Source organism: Megalobrama amblycephala, linkage group LG19 (genome assembly GCF_018812025.1).
Source record: "Megalobrama amblycephala isolate DHTTF-2021 linkage group LG19, ASM1881202v1, whole genome shotgun sequence".
In the NCBI taxonomy this organism is placed as follows: domain Eukaryota; kingdom Metazoa; phylum Chordata; class Actinopteri; order Cypriniformes; family Xenocyprididae; genus Megalobrama; species Megalobrama amblycephala.
The window spans coordinates 22,819,096-22,837,352 of NC_063062.1; the positions used below are offsets into that span (position 1 = coordinate 22,819,096).

Sequence of the window (18,257 nt, forward strand, 5' to 3'; positions counted from 1 at the left end):
CACGAAGGTGCTGTAGGGACTTTGACACTACATGTGGCTTAACAGGATCGATATAATGATGATAGTACTCCTCCATCCCAGAAAGACAAACAGCCCTGGTTTGAGTATGCATAATCTGAAGCAAGGGTGACAGGTCTGAAAGTGTGGGCTCATGTGAACAAGAACTCACAGAGACAGAACGAGTACATATCCCTGACATCCCTCTATCCCCACTAATGCACTTGTCAAGTGCAACCCTCTTAGCTGCACCAGAGGTGAAGTCAATCTTGTAGCCCACCTCTGCTTGGACCTTCTCGACATTAGCAGGCATCATCCAGTAGGCTGGAACGTCAGTGACAGTCTTGGTCCCCGTATCCGGATTACTGCTTTAATTTTAAACAGGACAGCCCCGACGTGTGTAAAAAGACTCTGCTATGCCAGCCATGCATGTGCAGTGTGCACACTCCACTTGGCCACTAGCGCTGAGGATCACCCATGGCTTGAGCGGAGGTTCGTTAAGGCATTGAGAGTGCAAAACCTAAGAAATAAATAATACTGTAAGATATCAAATTAATAATACACTAGACATTAGACAACATTACACTAGACAGACAGATATGTAAACAGACAGATATATATATATATATATATAGGAAAGTACTGCAAGAGATGGATAGCTATGTAGATACACAGACAGATAGATAGACACACACACACACACACATATATGTATGTATGTATGTATGTATGTAACACAAAATTGTCTGGGTGACCCGGTAGTGTGTGTGTGTATGTGTATATATATATATATATATATATATATATATATATATATATATATATATATCCACAGATAAATACACACACACACACACACATATATATATATATATATATATATATATATATGTGTGTGTGTGTGTGTATTTATCTGTGGATATATATATATATATATATATATATATATATATATATATATATATACACACACACACACACACACACACACACTACCGGGTCACCGAGACAATTTTGTGTTTTCCATGAAAAGTCACACTTTTACTTATCAAATAAGTTGCAAAATGAATAAAAAATATAGTCAAGACATTGACAAGGTTAGAAATAATGATTTTTATTTGAAATAATAATTTTCTCCTTCAAATTTATTTTCTGAGTTTAATCGAACCCACAAATGTGATGCTCCAGATACTTAACTAGCTCAAAGGAAGGTCAGTTTTATAGCTTCTCTAACCAGCTAAACTGTTAACATAATTGCACAAGGGTTTTCTAATCATCCATTAGCCTTCTAACACAATTAGCAAACACAATATGATGTTCTATTAAACAAGGTTCGGGAGGAACAGGTGCAGATAATTAACCTAACTAGCTCATGTGGAGAGCATTCAGTTAATCAATGCAATCATGACAAGAGGTATAAATACAGCAGACTTACCTCTGTTCGTCTGACAGTTCATCAGCATTTTGGTTTGACCGTCTTGCTACAATGTCTCAGCTCCAGCTTTTCCCATCCGTCGACGAGTCCGACTTCTCTCCGGATCCCGCGCCGCCAACTGCCGGCCCCAGGACCACTCCTCCTCTACCCGACATCACACCTGAATCCCAGGCTTCTTCGCGTGGCCGCCGGCCAGCACAATCAGCCTCCCGCTCACCTAGACGCCGACGCCTACCATCGCCTCCACCTGAGAGAATCCCAGTTCTCTCTCCGGCGTCCTCCTATCGTTCTGCCGTGCCAACAATTCCACCTATTGGGAAGTGGACAGTTTTGAGTTTGAGGCAAGCGCTGATTAATTCTGATGTGCAACCGTCACGCAGAATGAACAAGGCAGATTTATACAAGCTGTATGTCACCTTGCAATCAGCCAACCTCTCACCTAAGTCCACTCCAGCCTCCAAGGCATCCAACAGGCAAACTAAATCCCGTGATGCCCAGAAATCGCCTCATCCAACTCCACCATCTCCCTCCCGCACAAGGTCCGGCGCTCTGCGTGTGTCGGGTCATGGTGCCGGGCCTTCAGCGAGCCTGGGCCGCGTCCCAGATTCCGCAGCATCAAGGCATTGTGCACCTCCCTCTTCGGAGCAGCTTTTCACCACGGCTCTTCCCGCCGCAGTACACGCAGCCGGGCCCGCCGGCCCTCTTTCAGCCTTGCAGTTTTGTCCTCCTACTGTTTCTAACCCCTTTCCTTTGCAGTGGCCTTTAGCTCCCGTAGTTGATGCCAGTGTGAGATTGCCTCTGTTAACGGCTCAAGCATCCCATCACCTTCCTGTGATTGCCGCAAACCCCTCCCTTTTTCAGTGGCCTGCAGCTCCAGCAGCACAAGCAAGCGTGAGGCTGCCTCCGCTTGCATCACAGGCCTACACATCTCAGTCTTTCCCTCAATTTCCCTCTTTTTCTTCTCTCCAATTTCCTCCTCAAGCCCCACAGGCCGACTCAAGCGTGAGGCTGCCTCCGCCAACAGTCGCAGCCCCGGCTTCTCTCCCCTACAATCTTCTTCTACATTCCAAATCACAATATTCTCTGTTCACAGCAACTCCGATGCCCGTCCCAGCAAATGCAGTCGCCGCGGAACCACCTCCAGTGGCCCACAACATCCGAGCACAGATCTTGGCAGGTGCGGACATAGATCTGGCTAACCTTCTTTCTCAGCTTCCAGTAGGTGACTCTAACCGCCAGATAGACTGCGGGGATTTTTCTGTCATGTTAAAAAACCAAAACATTCATACATCACGTTTACTTTCTTTTTCCAAATTTGCTATTGCTTTCAGCCGTTTCACAGAAATTATTTGTTCAGCATTCCCCCATAGGCGATGCGAACTGAATGACTACCTATCGCTCATGGCTGAGCTCGCGTTGTCCTATGGGGGAGGACATTTCTACACCTACCACAAGCTCTTCTCTGCTAAATGTGCAGTCAGGGTCGCCCAGTGGAACCAGTGCCCTTACTGGGGTGCACTCGACCCTGACCTGCACAGCAGAGTTTTCCTCGGCTGCAGGAATGTTTCATGCGCTGTTTGCAGGTCAGTAGCTCATTCTACCGTCGCATGCCCACAGATTAACCCTTCCATTCCACATTGCCCAGACACAGCCTCCGTCAAATCCACCAGCTATGTTCCAAGACCAGCAACCATCAACCCATACAACTCCGACTTCAGACGCAGAACATCATCTTCAGATAACAGACAGCCCTGCAATAACTTTAATATTGGCATATGCACCAGACAAAGATGTCGGTATTTGCACATCTGCAATTTTTGTGGCGGTGCTCATGCCCGTCCTGTATGTCCCGTGTCTAAAGCGGATAATAAAAAACCAAAAAATTACTTATCGACTCCTGTGAATATTTCTCGCCTATCTTTTGAACTTGCGAACCACCCGGACGCCGAATTCACTGATTATCTGCTATCTGGTCTCAAACATGGTTTTAATCCTGCCGTGGAAAGCACGCTTTCCCAAAACATCATCTGTAATAATCTCCAATCTGCTCTCGCTGAGCCTGACACTGTAAACAACCTGATTAGAAAAGAAGTCGAGTCAGGTTTCATGATCGGCCCTTTTGACAACCCTCCATTCAACATTTTTCGCATCAGCCCTATTGGAGTGGCTACGAGAAAATTTTCAGGTAAGAAACGCCTCATAATCGATCTCTCAGCTCCACATAATTCCCTGTTCCCAAGCATAAATAGCTTGATTCCACTCGACGAGTTCTCTCTCAAATACCATGATATAGATCATGCAATCGAAATGATAAAAATCATAGGTCGGGGCGCTTGGCTCGCAAAAATCGACATCACGTCTGCTTTTAAAGTGATGCCCATTCATCCGGATTCATGGCACTTATTCGGGGTGCGCTGGCACGAGAAATTCTATTTCGCTGTTCGCTTAACGTTTGGATGCAAAAGCAGCCCCAAAATTTTCGACATGTTATCAGAAGCGGTCTGCTGGATTCTGTCAAACAATTATGCAATTCCTCACCTCATTCACCTGCTAGACGATTTTTTTAATCATTTCGCCCCCAAACGCCATTCCAGCGGCCCATATCCTTACGGTTCAAAACGTTTTTTCTGAGCTCGGAATTCCCATCACCCAGGAAAAAACGATGGGTCCCGCCACATCCATCGAATTCCTTGGAATTAATTTGGATTCAGTCAAATACCAAGCTTCCCTGCCCAAGGAAAAAATCGATAGGATAATCCTCGTCTCTTCTACCCTTCTAGACAGTTCAAATTGTTCAAAACGCAAACTCCTGTCCCTGCTCGGCCACTTAAACTTCGCCATGCGCATCATCCCACAAGGCCGCCCGTTCATCACGCATCTCCTCTCACTCGCCTCCTCGGTTCACGCGCTAGAGGACTTGATTTCCTTAACACAGGCATGCCGCGATGAAATCAGGTTATGGATAACATTTCTTAAACAGTGGAATGGCCTATCTTTTTTCTATAATAATCTCGTCTCTTCCCCTGTGGATATCCAGCTGTTCACAGATGCAGCCCCCTCAATAGGCTTTGGAGGTTTTTACCAAGGACGCTGGTTCGCGTCACCATGGCCCCCTCAATTTCAGGACATACCACAGTCCTCAGCGCTATTTGAGCTCTATCCTCTCGTAGTAGCAGCCTTCCTGTGGGGGAAAGAATGGACGGCTAACAGTATTTTAGTGCATTGTGACAACGAAGCAACAGTCCAGTGCATTAATAAAGGCCGTTCCAATTCACTCGCTTTGATGCCTTTTTTAAGACGTCTAATCTGGATTTCAGCATGCGACCAATTTATCATAATTGCTAAACATGTCCCCGGATCAGAAAACAAAATCGCTGACTCTCTGTCTCGCTTTCTGTTTCAGATATTCAGGATGCTGGCTCCAGAGGCAGACCAATTTCCAAATCCAGTACCTCACTTTTCAGAACTCATATTCCCGTAACCCATCCGCTAAAACCCCTCCTTGACGCGTCGCTCGACACAATCCTCCAAGCAGTCTCCCCGAGGACACTGCAATCCTACGTGACAGCTTGGAGATGTTTTAAAGCATTCCACTTGTCATATAACACGCCGTTTCCCGATTTCTCTCTCCTCTTAATCACCTCTTTCATCTCATATCTCAACAGCGTCAAAGGGTTCCAAGTCGGGTCAGTAATTTATTATAAAACCATATATTGTGAGCACTATAGATTCCTCTTAAAACTTAAAGGAGTTTGCAAATTAATTCCATCTTGGTTTATTACATATGAAAATTAAATGGTGAAATATTAACTCTACATGAAGGTCAGTAAAAGGTATCTCTAGCTTCCTGATAACAACAAACACTCTTACTACTGATTTTATAAAACTTGTATTAAATTATACATTTTTTAAAACAAATCACAAAGTTATCTCTTGTTTAACAAAACTGATTTAAAATAATTCCAGTCTTCACCTACACCCACATGCTGCTCCATCAACTCCTGACAGTCTCCATATGTAGGCCTACCTCTGGCCACTTCTTCATATCATCTACCCACGTTAACAATGATGATGGATGGGACAATATGAGACCATCTGATCGAAGTATAAAGTTTTTCCGTGCTCCCAATTTAAAACATTTATGGCACTAACGCTATTTGTCATTTTGCTAAAGTTAAATCTATATATCATGAGGTTGCGTTAGACTGTAACTTTGTCCGTCATTTTGACTGACAGGGTCGTAAAAAATCTGTCAGGATCTATTATTACCCGTCATTTTAACCCTTAAATGCATGACTGTTTCGCCAATCATTCTTACATATTCGGGTCTTTATCGACCCGGATCTATATCTAACATGGAAGGATCTCTACCTGTCGCGATAATATAAAACTCCTCTGATATTAGAGGAACAATTACAGAAGAATAAAATAAATCGTATTTTTTACCTTTTGGAGCTTGAAAGGGCTCGGTTTGAGCAGATGTTTTATGCCATCATCACTGTCCTCGTCAGAGCTCATTTGCCAGTAAATTCAGCAAATAAGTTTTATGTTTGAGGTCACGAATATGAGCCCATTCGCGATCTCAAACGTATTCTCAAAACTATAATTTTCAGCATCTTCAAAATCAATATTTTGATCGCTAACAGCTTCATCAGATTCATCCTGTAACAGTTACAGTCATATTTGATTGCGTTTAGTACTTGCTCTGCAGTAAATCGCTGAGCCATTTCATGTTTTTCTTATTTCGTTTTCTGTCTGAATGAATCGTCACTTCAGCATTGTGTATCAGACATTGCCACCTTGTGGAATAAAGGTGAATTGCACTTATTCCGTCACCTAAGATTCAATTATTGTTGTGCAGAAAAAATATACGTACACTCATACACACCTCGGGTCGTTTGTGACCCTATACAATTTTTACAAAAAAGGAATACAAAAATAGGCATTCTTTTATAATTTTATGATTTTTTTCTTGTTATATTCTTTATAATGAATTGATTGAGGAATACCAAGCAGGTTGATGTCTAACTTTAAAAAATGAATGAGGAGGAGGGTAGTGAATGACGTCCCGGGTCACTAAAAACCAGAGGTATGCATTTAAGGGTTAATTTTCATCTTTTAATTATAATAACACATTTAATTGCTTTTATTTTTGCTCACATTTGAATAAAAATAAAAGCAATTAAATGTTTTATTATAATTAAAATATTATTAAAAATTTCTCTGTACGTGTTGGTAGCTATTAAAGAAAACGTGGTTTCATATTTATTTTTAAATAGTCCTATGTTATGTTTTAAATTCATTCATCTATTTGATTATGAAAATTGAAGAGCATGAGTAAGATGCATCATAAGATGCGCAGTATGTCGGGAGACATGGAGTGTGTCCAGTGGCGGCTGGTGCAAAAAATTTTTGGTGGGGCACAATTATTATTTTTTTTTTTTTTAGAAATGCAGGAATGAATAGGCTAATTGTTAAATAATCATTTAACAAGTGATATAATAATGTATCATTACTGCTTATCTAAAACATGGAAAATTCAGTATTTAAAGCATGCCATAGGGCTGGGATAAAAAATAATCTGTATCTAATTTAAAAAAAATTTATTTCACATCCTGCCCAATATTGTCCTAGAAACAATGTTCATATTGAAGGCTATAAAAACAAACATGAATGTAACTGTGTAGTATATGCTATATTATGTGCAAAAAAAGGGATAAAATCACATTAGGCTATATTCTAAAATTGTAACTTTACAATCTAAAAAAAAAAAGAAAATAAATAAAAACAAAAGAACAGACTAATTATTATTATTTTGATTACCTTACAACAGTCACTTTACACAGTTACTGCTGTCGTACAAATACACTTTTCGTATTTTCGAAATTGTACATATGGCATAATTATGTTCGCCAACAAAAACAAATTTTCAACAACAAATATTTTTAGCAAAATATATTTTACTCAGATTGAACTCCGTCTGTTTGGCGCGCATGCGCGCGGCGGCGCTCGTTCACGGAAGTCTGTGCTTGCTGAAGGCTCGTCCACGCCTGCAAAATGGAAATATTTTCTCGACTTTCTAACATTTGCAGATGGAGAATATGTCTGTGGAATGTAAATAATGCACTGAGGAAATTATTGGATGTCACTTCAGCTTCAGAAAAATATTAATAGAGGTATGTTTGTTTCCACCAATCGCTGCACAAGTTAAGGTTACGTATGATGACGAAGGCACGTTAGTGCTAGCCCTCCCGGAACCCATACTGCCGTCCAAAGGTAAAGCGCAGTAACTACACATTTGATCAAAAATGAGTTATGGCTTGAAATGGGCTTTGTAACATCTGTTCTGTCTTGTGACAAAGTATCCCGGTTCAAAATTGTCCCGTTTCTGAGAAACGAGGGTGTCAAAATTGCAGTAACTACAAAATTGAAGCTAATACCAAGGCAAACCGCAGTAAGTGATGTTACTGCGTTCTAGCTTTGTTTTCCCGGCTTTGACAGCTGCGGCATGATGGTTAAACTCGCGTTAAAACGCAAATATCCAAAGACGAGAAAGGAAGATAGCAAAATATTAACTCCTAGCCAAGCAAATGACAGCTTTATAATCAATTAACATTAACTTGCTAGCTGCTAGCAAATTAGACCGATATTTTAGCCTAACGTTACCTGCGCTGCTCCATTGATGGCTATTATACATTCAACGTAATCAGGGGCGGACTGGCCATCGGGAGTACCGAGAGTTTTCCCGGTTGGCCGCTGGACAATGTGGGCCGGCCCGTTGCGATGTAAATATATGTGAAGAATGAATTACAGTAAATTTACGTAGTCTGTATCCTCCGTCAACCCAGACGAATTGTTCGCGCGGGCGCGGCCGACCCACTTCAGCCAAAAAAACTTAGTGTGCTCAGTTTCTCTAGCGTTGTCTGTCTGTCTGTCTACTGTCCACAGAAACTGAGCAGCGTGGCACTTTTACTGTTTGATTAAAAAATAAATAAATAAACGACGGACATTCATTTACAAGCATGCACTTCTGACCTTTTCATATTTTTCATATTTTAATGACGTTATTCGTCACACAATGGACACAGAAACATTAACGTTGTTTCAGCATGCCAGATAAGAGTGAATGTTTGTGTATCTGTTATTAGGATTTCTTCAGTAATTTCACAATCATTTGAAAATTATTCATAAAACTCGAAATATCATTCACAAACTTATACTAAACATGGCATAACTAAACATATTTAAGTAGCCTATGTCCCGTGTTAGGAAAGTGTCTAAAATATATCATTTTCTAATTAGTTCACATGCATTATTTTACACGCTGGTGATCAAGTTTGAAATAATACTTCTTTAATGTCTTTGAAAGAGGAAGGCAGAATTTATTTGATCAAAAATAGTCAAATAGCTGTTTTCTATGTGGATTTATTGTAAAATGTTATTTATTCCTCTGATTAAAGCTGAAATTTCAGCATCATTACTCCAGTCCTCAGAGCAATTTTAACATTCACAACATGCAAACATCAAAAAATAAAATATTAAAGTTATTAAAAACAATCAACGTGTAGTAAGAAACACAACAATAAAGTTGGATGAACACATTTAGTTTGTAGATGCTGCACTTTGCTTTTGCAATGGTGTTTTAGTTGTTTAAGGTCATCCAAAGGCAGAGTGCAGTATCTACATTTTGGAGGTCAAAGGTCACATCAGTGGTCATGGTTTTTATCTATAAAAAATTTCTTCCTAAGAAGGCATTACATGAATGCATTACCACTAATCTACCTACAACGTGTTTGACTGGCTGGTGTAAAAACTTTAAAGGCATTTTTCTCAGTTTCAGTGTTTGCGTAGTTACTGCACTTTGCCTTTGTAGGGCAGCATAGAGATAGACCCTTTTCAAATGACGTCACACAGCTTCCGTTAGGACTCGATGCAGTGTATCCTCACTTCCGTCAGCATAGTGGAATACTAGCGCGACTCGAATGAAGTGCACTCAATAGTTGTACATATGCCACAAATGTGGTTAAAGGATGACTGTAGTCGCCTAATTTCATGTAAATTCAAGGTGAGGTATTTGGCAGCCGCAAATCTCAAACAAACTTACTGATCCGCGCGATTTGCTGCTTGAAGTCGGAGGAGTTGAATACGTACTGAAGCCATACATACACTTTCTGCTGCCCGTACTAACGTGCAAACTTTGCTGTCTTTATTGCAGAAGCTGTTTATATATATTTGTGAAATAAACGCATGTTTCTAACATTCACGTGCAGTAAAAAACCTCTCATTCAAAGCATAATGTACTACTTATTGCAGTGCCTACAGGCCTATGTAAAATGAGATCAACAGAAGCTTATTCTTTATAAATATCAAAGTCTATTTTTCCACTTTTATTTCTATAAATATGACATATATAATAATACAAATTGTATTTAATATAATACCATTTCTACATGAAGACTGTTAATGTAAAAACGGACTCATGTACATGTAATTTTTACCATAGTAAAAAAAAAAAAAAAAAAAAAAAAAAAAAAATCGTCATCATTCATCGCTTTATTGCAGAACAAAACTGTCGCATACAAAAATATATAGAGAATTTACAACAGTCATTGTTATAGCAGCATTAAATTAGCGAAATCAAATTATTTTTCAAGGGATTAACTTTAAATTAACACATCCGTTTTGTATTTTCAATACACTTCTTACAAATTATACAGTCTTAATATATTGCACCAGTTCAGTTTAAACTGGTATGATGTAAAATTATCTAAAATCTTCACACCATTAATTCTTCTGAGTATGTGGATGTGCTGCTTTCAAGTGTCCATTACTCGTGAATAAATCTCACAAGAACAATATCCATTATCATAGCCTACCAATTTCTAAAAATAAAGATTTGTTTTAAAAGACAATATTCTTGTTATTCCAAATAGGCTAACAGATTTGTGTGGACACACAATCGTTGTGATAAAACTCAATTCAATGACAACATTGCTAAAGTTTCTGCTCGTGGAAACCCTAACCAAGGCAGTTACAGAAAGGAAATAATAAATATCATTACCAGAAGAAGCCAACTGTGTAAATCCTTGACATAAACAGTTCGCATTTAAAGTTATTAAAGCATTTTCCCGAGAAGTCGCCGGCGCGAAGGTAAGACGGAACAACTGATACACTGCTTTGCGGATAGGCGGAAGTTAACTGACGTCATTGTGAAAAGGGTCTATTGCATTGCAGTGCAGTTCAAAAAAAAAGTTCTTGAATGGAAGTCTATGGAAGCACTCGGGGAAAATCTCGGCCAGACTGAAATCGCCCAAAAAGAGGCGGTACTCCACAGAGTGTGACTCGACGCTGATTGGACTATATCCAGAGGCAGAACAAACAGTCTAGCAGTGACAGCTAGCATAACTCTGTGGTTGAATGTGATTGAAAAATCCGTCCCTTTCTCACTTTGGTGGTGCGTCGCCCTATTGCCCTAATGAAGAAACCGCCCCTGAGTGTGTCAGACATGATTTTGACCACTTCATAAAGTTTTATTTTGTAGAAAGCCTTTCTCTCTCTTTATCTTTTAATCAATGTTTCATCAACCAATTGCCTGGATGTAATAAATAAGAAGCAAATATAGTAGAAAATATAATCATGACATGGAGGCGCGGGCGCGATCACTGGCACATGAACTGGAACGGGTCTTACATGAAGGCTGCTTGCCTCAGAGACATGAGAAATATCTCTATAGAAAGTAGGGCTGCACGATATATCGCATGAGATTGTCACGCGCATTTCGTCAGTAAAGCCGGTTCCCTGATTACCGCTAAATCGTCATCACCTGCTTTCAAATAGAGCGCCATTTAATAGACAGAGCCGTAGATCACTGAAAAGCCACGCAATATCGCGTTCATATCGCAGATGAATCGCCTTCGATAATGAACGCGATATTGCGTGGCTTTTCAGTGATCTACGGCTCTATCTATTAAATGCCGCTCTATTTGAAAGCAGGTGATGGCGATTTAGCGGTAATCAGGGAACCGGCTTTACTGACGAAATGCGCGTGACAATCTCATGCGATATATCGTGCAGCCCTAATAGAAAGCATGAAATATCTACTTTAACGAAAACTAAATAATTCAGAACGAAAAGAAATAGGCTACTCTGATTATGTAGAATAAACCGAATGAAATGTGCATTCTCTCTCGCGTCCATAAGGAGATGAGGAGAGACAATGTCAACTTCATCTTTGCCGCCGACACTGATTCAGAAAACATTACTTTATTAATAAACAATTAAAATGTCTCCTTGCTGTTTTGGTCACATTCATAAAAGACCAATATCGATTCGTAAATCCCAGGCTATACCCTAGTGAAAAAAAAGTATACTAAGTATACTTGCAGCAAGACTAATTATTAGTATATTTCAAGTGTGTTAATGATTAGTTCATTTAAAGTGTGCTATTTTGAAACAACTTATTTTGTACTAAGTATATTTAAGTTGAAATTAAGTAGTATTAAAATACAACTTTAAGTATATTTAGTATACTTATGTGTACTAAATTGGATACTTAGTACACTTTAAGTATATGCCTGTGTAGGGACTAATTACATGCTTGATTAGCGATATTAAAGTGTACTTAGTTTGTGTTATAAGTATACTTTATTTGTGTTAAAAGTATATTTTTTTGTTATAATATACGTTGTATTATAAGTATACTTTATTTCTGTTATAAGTATACTTTTATTTGTGTTATAAGTATACTTTATTTCTGTTATGAGTACACTTTGTGTTATAAGTACACTTTATTTGTGATTTAAGTACATTACAAAATAATTACGAGTGTCTTCAGAAAACACAAGCAATATACACTGAATATATTACTTTACAGGTAATAGTATATACTGTATGCTCAGTACCTTTGGCTTATTCCAAATATTAAACATTACACACTTTGCAGTTAATAACAATACACTTTGTTATTACTTATACTTTGTATAATATAGTCAACATTTGAAGCGGATCAAAACCTTTAATCAAAGTTGTCCTAACTTTTTTGATCCACTTCAAATGTTGACTACTGTACTTTGAATTACATAATCTCACACAATACAGTTGTGCTACTATTTAAATACAGTTTAACACATTTTCCCAAAGTTGAATGCATTTGTTTTCAAGGCCATTAAAATAAATAAAATATAAGAACATCACTAATGAAGAGACATATTTCATTGACAAATCCAATAGTTTTTATTTAAACTTAGATTCAGCAAAACTTACCATGTTTTTCATTAAAAAAAAAAAAAAAATTGGACCATGGTGACCCTCTATACACAAATACAAATGACACATTATATCATGCAACGTCAACTGGCGGCCCGCGGGCCAAATCCGGCCCGCCAGAGATTTCCATCCGGCCCCCAGAATAATACTGAATTCAGGAATAGCCTTGTAAGAGGAAAAAAGTTTAGGGCTGGTCCGAATACCATTTTTTGAGCTTCGAAGCTTCGGTAGTAATGAACATTGACTCTTCGGAGAGAGGGGCTGAACATATTTTTCTCTCTAATAAAGGCAGGAATCTGTGTCTGTATGTCCGTTTGCATTTTTATTATTTCGAGAACCGTTCATCCAATCGACTTCACAAGGCAGTGCAGTGTCGCATTTGGTGCAATATAGATGGACACGCGAGACGCGACACATTCAGAATTAATAAACTTTTAGTAAACTACAGTCAGAACAGCGCGAGCGGGAAGCGGCGCACCTCACGCGGGCAGGGCTTATGCTCCGAGAACGGACACTGCACTAGTGATATAAAACGCACACACACAAATTAAATTAAATTAAATTTGTTAAATTAAGCAATACTTTTAAGGTAGTCTAATATTTTTCTGACTAACAAATTGGCACAGTAAGGGTAGATTTAAATAAAGAAAAACGAAATTTAAATAAAGAAAAAACGAAATTTAAATAAAGAAAAAACGAAATTTATATAAACAAAAACGAAATTTAAATAAAGAAAAAACGAAATTTAAATAAAGAAAAATGAAATTTAAATAAAGAAAAACGAAATTAAGTTAAATTAAAAACGAGATTAATTTAGATTGATAATAACGGGTAAAAATGCTAATACATTTTGTTTCTATTATTGTATTTTCCACAGTGTCAAAGCAACAAAACACAAGCTCAGACATGCACTTCGGTCCATACAAACTCCGCTGTTCTGAACACTCCCGTTGCTGGAACACGCGTCGGTTCTATTTCTAGCATGCACGCGTTTTCCGCGTGGCTCGAGCGCGCCTGAGACGCGTGTCTCAGTGTGCAAACTCCAACCTGTTAAATATGGGAGCCGAAATAAAAACGGACACGCCACGCAGCTGAGACGCTCACGCAGCCAGTGTGTCGCCGGCCTTATTCAAGGGGGAATGAGAATCGTTTCGCGGGGGATCCCAGGTGTGCAAAAAATAAAAATAAAAAAATATTCGAATGTCAAATTTTCAAATCGAATACCAACCCACTGAACGAATATTTGAATATTCGGGTCCGTTCCATATTTATTTATTTTTAAATCTAACGAAAAAAAAAAACCCTTCTGAAAAGTAGCTTGTGCCATAGCCTGCCTTCAGTCAAGCATGACGATAAACGCGTTCTCTCATTGAACATCTTTTATTGTTTCACGTGCTCATTTTTTCACAAATGTCAAAATTTCCCTTGCCTGGGATTAAGCTGCGTTCACGTCACCTCGTATTTACCGGAATCTTGAAATGACAACACGTGACGTTATATTCGGAGCTGTTCACGTCCTTTTGGTCCTTGAACTGGGAATTATGCGTTTCCATGGCAGCACTGTCAATGCCTAAATGAATCTACAGCTGTCAGGTGGTACAGCGCGGCCACGTGGTATATCTGGGAGCTTTCAGAAAACTCCCAGCTTACAAGCTGTAATTACGAGCTCTACGAGGACATGAACGCTTTTTACAAGCTAGAATCTCGTAACTACAGGAATTACGAGGCCACGTGAACGCACCTTTAGCGCACAATTGCGTGACAGTGATGGACAGCTTGACAGCCTCACAAATATGAAGCCTAAAATATCGCTATCGCCCCCTGGTGGCTTGCTGCAGTACAGGTAATATGTAAAAAATAAAATACATTTGGAATTAGAATTAGTATATCAAATAATAACATATTAGGATACAATTCGAATTTTATTTTATATTACGAGTATCTGGCCCTTACAGTGTCTGCAGAGAAAAATTCTGGCCCTTGGACAAATATAGTTGATGACCCCTGCATTATATTCATGTTCTGATGAGCTTCTCACTGTGTCTGATGGCACAATGATGACCGCAGAGACTCGTGAAGAACAGCATCTGTTGACAGAATATACCAAAGATATAAGACAGCATGTTCAACTCTTTATTCATGTTTACAATAGTCTGTCTAAATCCTACATTGAACCAATACTATTTCTGAACAGTAAATGAGGATTAGCAGCAGGGAACTGTATCAGAATGGCATGTCGATGTTGTTTTCGGTACATAGTCAAGCATAAAACACTTTATGAATTAATATCGTACAGAATACGGGCCGATTTGACCAATCATATTAATGTTTTGGTGCTGCATACAAACATGTGCCATAAACCACCACACACAGACTCAAAAAGGAGATATCAAGCCGAAATATCGCTCTCCGTTTGTTAAAGAAAATAAAATAAAGTTTGTTAACTGGTAGACTACAACTCACCTCCCAATAGCAGGTTCTTTCAGGATCGCGTAGGCCATTAGATTAGCCGGTTGTCGTCGCCATCACGGTCAGTCTGCGATGTCACTTGATTGAACTGGTCAGAATCCCCAAGATTGAGCGATGTATTGCGCTTTCAGTGTTTTATTAAATAAATTATACATTGCGACATTATACTTCACCTGAGTGACTGAGCGAGGGGATTCAGACGACGACCGTGACGTCAGCAGCTCTGATTGGCTGAAGGCAGTGAGCAACAAAATCTGATTGGTCACAGACCAAGTTGAAGAGACATTTGAATTCCGATAAGTTTAACCACTCGACATATTTTTTCCCATTACTTGTGCTGCTGGTGTGTTGTTTAATATAGATTTGTGTGTAAGATTGTAAAATGGTTCTGCCAGTGTAAACTTAATAAACATTTAAACATATTTGGAAATTGTATAGGCTACACTGCATATACTAAATGGGCTTGTAATGCATTCATACTGAAATAAATAAGCACAAGTAATAATATGAATTCCAAGGATGAAGAAGTAAACTTAAAAAATATACTCAAATTTAACATTAGATACACTACAACTTCAGGATATTAAATAATGTATTTTTTAAATATACTTTCAGTGCATTGTTACAATGATCATTTCCAGCACACTGTAAAAATATACCTCAAATATATTTTTATAAAGTGCAAATAAATACACTTTTAAAAAATAAACTGAACTTACACTTCAAGTATATTTTTCTAAAATATATTTTTTTGAAAATATACTAAAGTACAATTATTTTAAAGTGTGTTAAAAGTTGCATTGTGAAAATATGATACTAATATACTTTTTATATATTTAATGATAGTACAGTTTTTGTTAGTATATTTGCAGTGTACTATAGAAAAAGGGAATATATTTAAAATACAATAAAGTATACTTTTTTTTCACTAGGGTATGCCTTTTTCAGTTGACGAATAAACAGTGTGTGCGCCTCCCACCCAATAAATCATAATAGGCTTAAAGCTTTGTGTTGTTTATGATATGGAACAAAGTCTCAGATTTAAAATTCTGCCCATTTCATTAAGAAATTCAAGCAATAAATACTGTTTTGGTGCTCTTTAATGTGGCATGATAGAGAGTTGTAGCTTCTGGGTACTCGCCTGTAAGTTATCAAACGCATAGCAAAAGATTCGTGCCAGTTTCATTTTTGTTCTGGATCCAGTGCTCTGCTGCTACATTGGAGCGCACTCGCCACCAACTGAACAGGGGTGTAAATTACAGTTACAATTTACAATAGATCAACCTCAGTGTAATCTGTCAACGTGACAGACGGCCTTCAGATTTTTCCGTCAATGTTAAAAAAATTCTGTAATTGAATAATTTAATAATAATTAAATTATTAATAATTATTACGGTTTATTATTAATAAACCGTAATACTTTTCGGTTAACGTGACCTCTGATGTACATGTATATATATATATATATATATATATATATATATATATATATATATATATATATATATATATATATATAATGTATGTATGTTTGTATGTGTGTGTGTGTGTGTGTGTAACCTACAGGTTTTCTTTTCTTACTGGCTAAATGTTTTGTGCCCAAGATTTAATTAGATTGTTTTAAAATATATGAATACATTTCTCTCTGGTTTTGTTTGGCAGCTGTAGTACCCTTTATGGTTATTAGAAGAATAGAAATTAAAATCAAATATGCACAGATGAATTTTTATTGGTAAGATTAATCTAAACTCAGTAATTGGCTTACAGTATATTGATTTACCCCATTACAATAGTCAATTTACAGTTACTATCATAAAAATACACTTACTTGTAGGTTTAAAATTGTACATAAGGCACATTTAATGTCCAACATCAAATATTTTAGCAAAATGTATATTTTAGTCAGAATTATTGCGCTTCTATTGCGTTCCATCCGTTTAGTGCGCGTACGCACAGCAGCGCTCGTTCCCTAGTGAAAAAAAAGTATACTAAGTATACTTGCAGCAAGACTAATTATTAGTATATTTCAAGTGTGTTAATGATTAGTTAATTTAAAGTGTGCTATTTTGAAACAACTAATTTTGTACTAAGTATATTTAAATTGAAATTAAGTAGTATTAAAATACAACTTTAAGTATATTTAGTATACTTATGTGTGCTAAATTGGAACAACTTTAAGTATACTTAGTACACTTTAAGTATATGTCTGTGTAGGGACTAATTACATGCTTGATTAGTGATATTAAAGTGTACTTAATTTGTGTTATAAGTATACTTTATTTGTTTTAAAAGTATATTTTTTGTTATAATATACGTTGTATTATAAGTATACTTTATTTCTGTTATAAGTATACTTTTATTTGTGTTATAAGTATACTTTATTTCTGTTATGAGTACACTTTGTGTTATAAGTACACTTTATTTGTGATTTAAGTACATTACAAAATAATTACGAGTGTCTTCAGAAAACACAAGCAATATACACTGAATATATTATTTTACAGATAATAGTATATACTGTATGCTCAGTACCTTTGGCTTATTCCAAATATTAAACATTACACACTTTGCAGTCAATAACAATACACGTTGTTATTACTTATACTTTGTATAATATAGTCAACATTTGAAGCGGATCAAAACCTTTAATCAAAGTTGTCCTAACTTTTTTGATCCATTTCAAATGTTGACTACTGTACTTTGAATTACATAATCTCACACAATACAGTTGTGCTACTATTTAAATACAGTTTAACACATTTTCCCAACGTTGAATGCATTTGTTTTCAAGGCCATTAAAATAAATAAAATGTAACAACATCACTAATGAAGAGACATATTTCATTGACAAATCCAATAGTTTTTATTTAAACTTAGATTCAGCAAAACTTAACATGTTTTTCATTAAAGAAAAAAAAAATATTGGACCATGGTGACCCTCTTTACACATATACAAATTACACATTATATTCCATTTTCTGATGAGCTTCTCATTGTGTCTGATGGCACAATGATGACCGCAGAGACTCTGTTGACAGAATATACCAAAGATATAAGACAGCATGTTCAACTCTTTATTCACGTTTATAAT

The 18,257-nt window shown here is 37.4% G+C and overlaps 1 protein-coding gene across 1 annotated transcript; it reads left to right on the plus strand.

The window, feature by feature from the left end:
- The first annotated feature begins 1,483 nt into the window (after window positions 1-1,483).
- Window positions 1,484-5,676, plus strand: LOC125254761. Its single transcript, XM_048169564.1, is given in 2 exon segments — window positions 1,484-3,991; window positions 3,993-5,676. Coding segments are annotated over 2 exon segments (3,429 nt in total). The 3' UTR covers window positions 4,914-5,676.
- Window positions 5,677-18,257: the final 12,581 nt, after the last annotated feature.